This window comes from Priapulus caudatus, unplaced genomic scaffold (assembly GCF_000485595.1).
Source record: "Priapulus caudatus unplaced genomic scaffold, Priapulus_caudatus-5.0.1 Scaffold821, whole genome shotgun sequence".
Classification (NCBI taxonomy): Eukaryota; Metazoa; Priapulida; class Priapulimorpha; order Priapulimorphida; family Priapulidae; genus Priapulus; species Priapulus caudatus.
In genome coordinates, this window is record NW_014577882.1 from 113,396 (window position 1) to 114,909 (window position 1,514).

A 1,514-nucleotide genomic window follows, 5' to 3' on the forward strand; every position below is an offset into this window, starting at 1 on the left:
TATATATATATAATACGTATATCGTCGGCACGTACTGCGAGCGGATCACAACACCACGGCTCTTGTCACACGTTTCTTTCTGTGCGTGAGCGTGTGTTTGGGTGTGTGTACGCCGCATAGTGAGCGAACAGGCGATTGCGTGTGGGTGTGAGTGTGGGTGTGGGTGGGTGTGAGTAACTGCGTGTTTGTTGGTGAGGTGTATGCGTGGATTAGCAATCGGCAAAAGACAACGCACAACGGCTTGTCACTTTTGATATACGTGGGTGCGCGTGCGTGCGTGCGTGCGTGCGTGCGTGGATTTTTCTTCATGGCCTGTACCGTAGTGAATATTTATTGCTTTATTGATGTACGTATGCTGGATGTGCAGCATTTAAATGTTGCCATCAGGCATGCACAACCGCAAGGCGATTCAAGTATATTAATTACCTCTCACATGTCAATTAACTTAAATGAATACAAATCTGTTTTTTTATTTCATGTAGTATCATACAAACATTTGTATTCAACTGTTGTTCTGTATAAACTCAATATGGTTATAATAAAATTATAAATGAATCACAACATACGCTTTTTTTGATATACTTATACAAGATACTGCATGGTTTGTGCGCGGATACACACGGTAATATAACCGGGTAATATAACCGGGTAATATAACCCGGTATAACCCGGTAACAACACGGTAATACACACGGTAATACCCCGCATTACGATAAACCGAGTCACGTAAATTCGCCCGGTAACAAAATAACAAGGCATTCGTTCTCACTCGCCGTCAAAAACAGTAAATGTAATGCATATGCAGTCGGTTGCCAACAGACGCCGTGCGAGCCAGCCTATTAAGTGCGACACCCCTGTCAGGTTGAGACTGCTTCACAGCTTTCAGAGGAAACGTCGTGTGGGCTTGGAATGTTGGCACTCCTGCGACGGGTACCCCGCATCCAGCGTCCTTCGGCTACAAAAGCACTCCTAGTCTGACTTCCCTTTCCTGTGTTACGCCGTTGAATGATCGACACGCACGTTTAAGATCACTGCATGCGCTTGCACTAAGTGAGATCAGGAGATTGCCCACTTTTTTGGCCGAAAACACTTCCGTAAGAACGCATAGCAAATTATATAAGGAAAGTCAATGGGGAAACATAATAAAAAAGGAAAGAAATGTCACTTTACGAACATATTTTCTCGAACGCACTGCTTTCGTAACGCGAGGTATTACAGGTGTAATAGACTTCACTTCTCAAGTATCTGTGCCGTCAGTGGCGACACACCTCGCTCATCGAAGCACGACCCACCACGATTCACGCCCCCCCCCCTCCCGGAAACGAAGAGCCCTCGAAAAACTGGAATAGCACCTGGAACGTGATACGACGCCCTCTCTCTCCTCAAGACGGGCGGCGAGCCGACGAGTGAACAAGCGAGCGTTCGCGCTCTCACCTCGGCTTCCTCCTCCCGCGCCTGCGGGGCTGTCCCGCGGCAGCGGCGGCGGCGCGTGAACAAGCGAGCGTTCGCGCTCT

The 1,514-nt window shown here is 48.0% G+C and overlaps 1 protein-coding gene across 1 annotated transcript in view; it reads right to left on the reverse strand.

Annotated features, from left to right (window-relative positions):
• Positions 1–1,028: 1,028 nt before the first annotated feature.
• The window catches only part of LOC106813763, a 20,856-nt gene continuing 20,370 nt past the window's right edge, over positions 1,029–1,514 (reverse strand). Inside the window, exon 18 of the mRNA XM_014817984.1 lies at positions 1,029–1,046. Within this exon, the coding sequence (XP_014673470.1) occupies positions 1,029–1,046 (18 nt within the window). The remainder of the gene's footprint in view (positions 1,047–1,514) is intronic.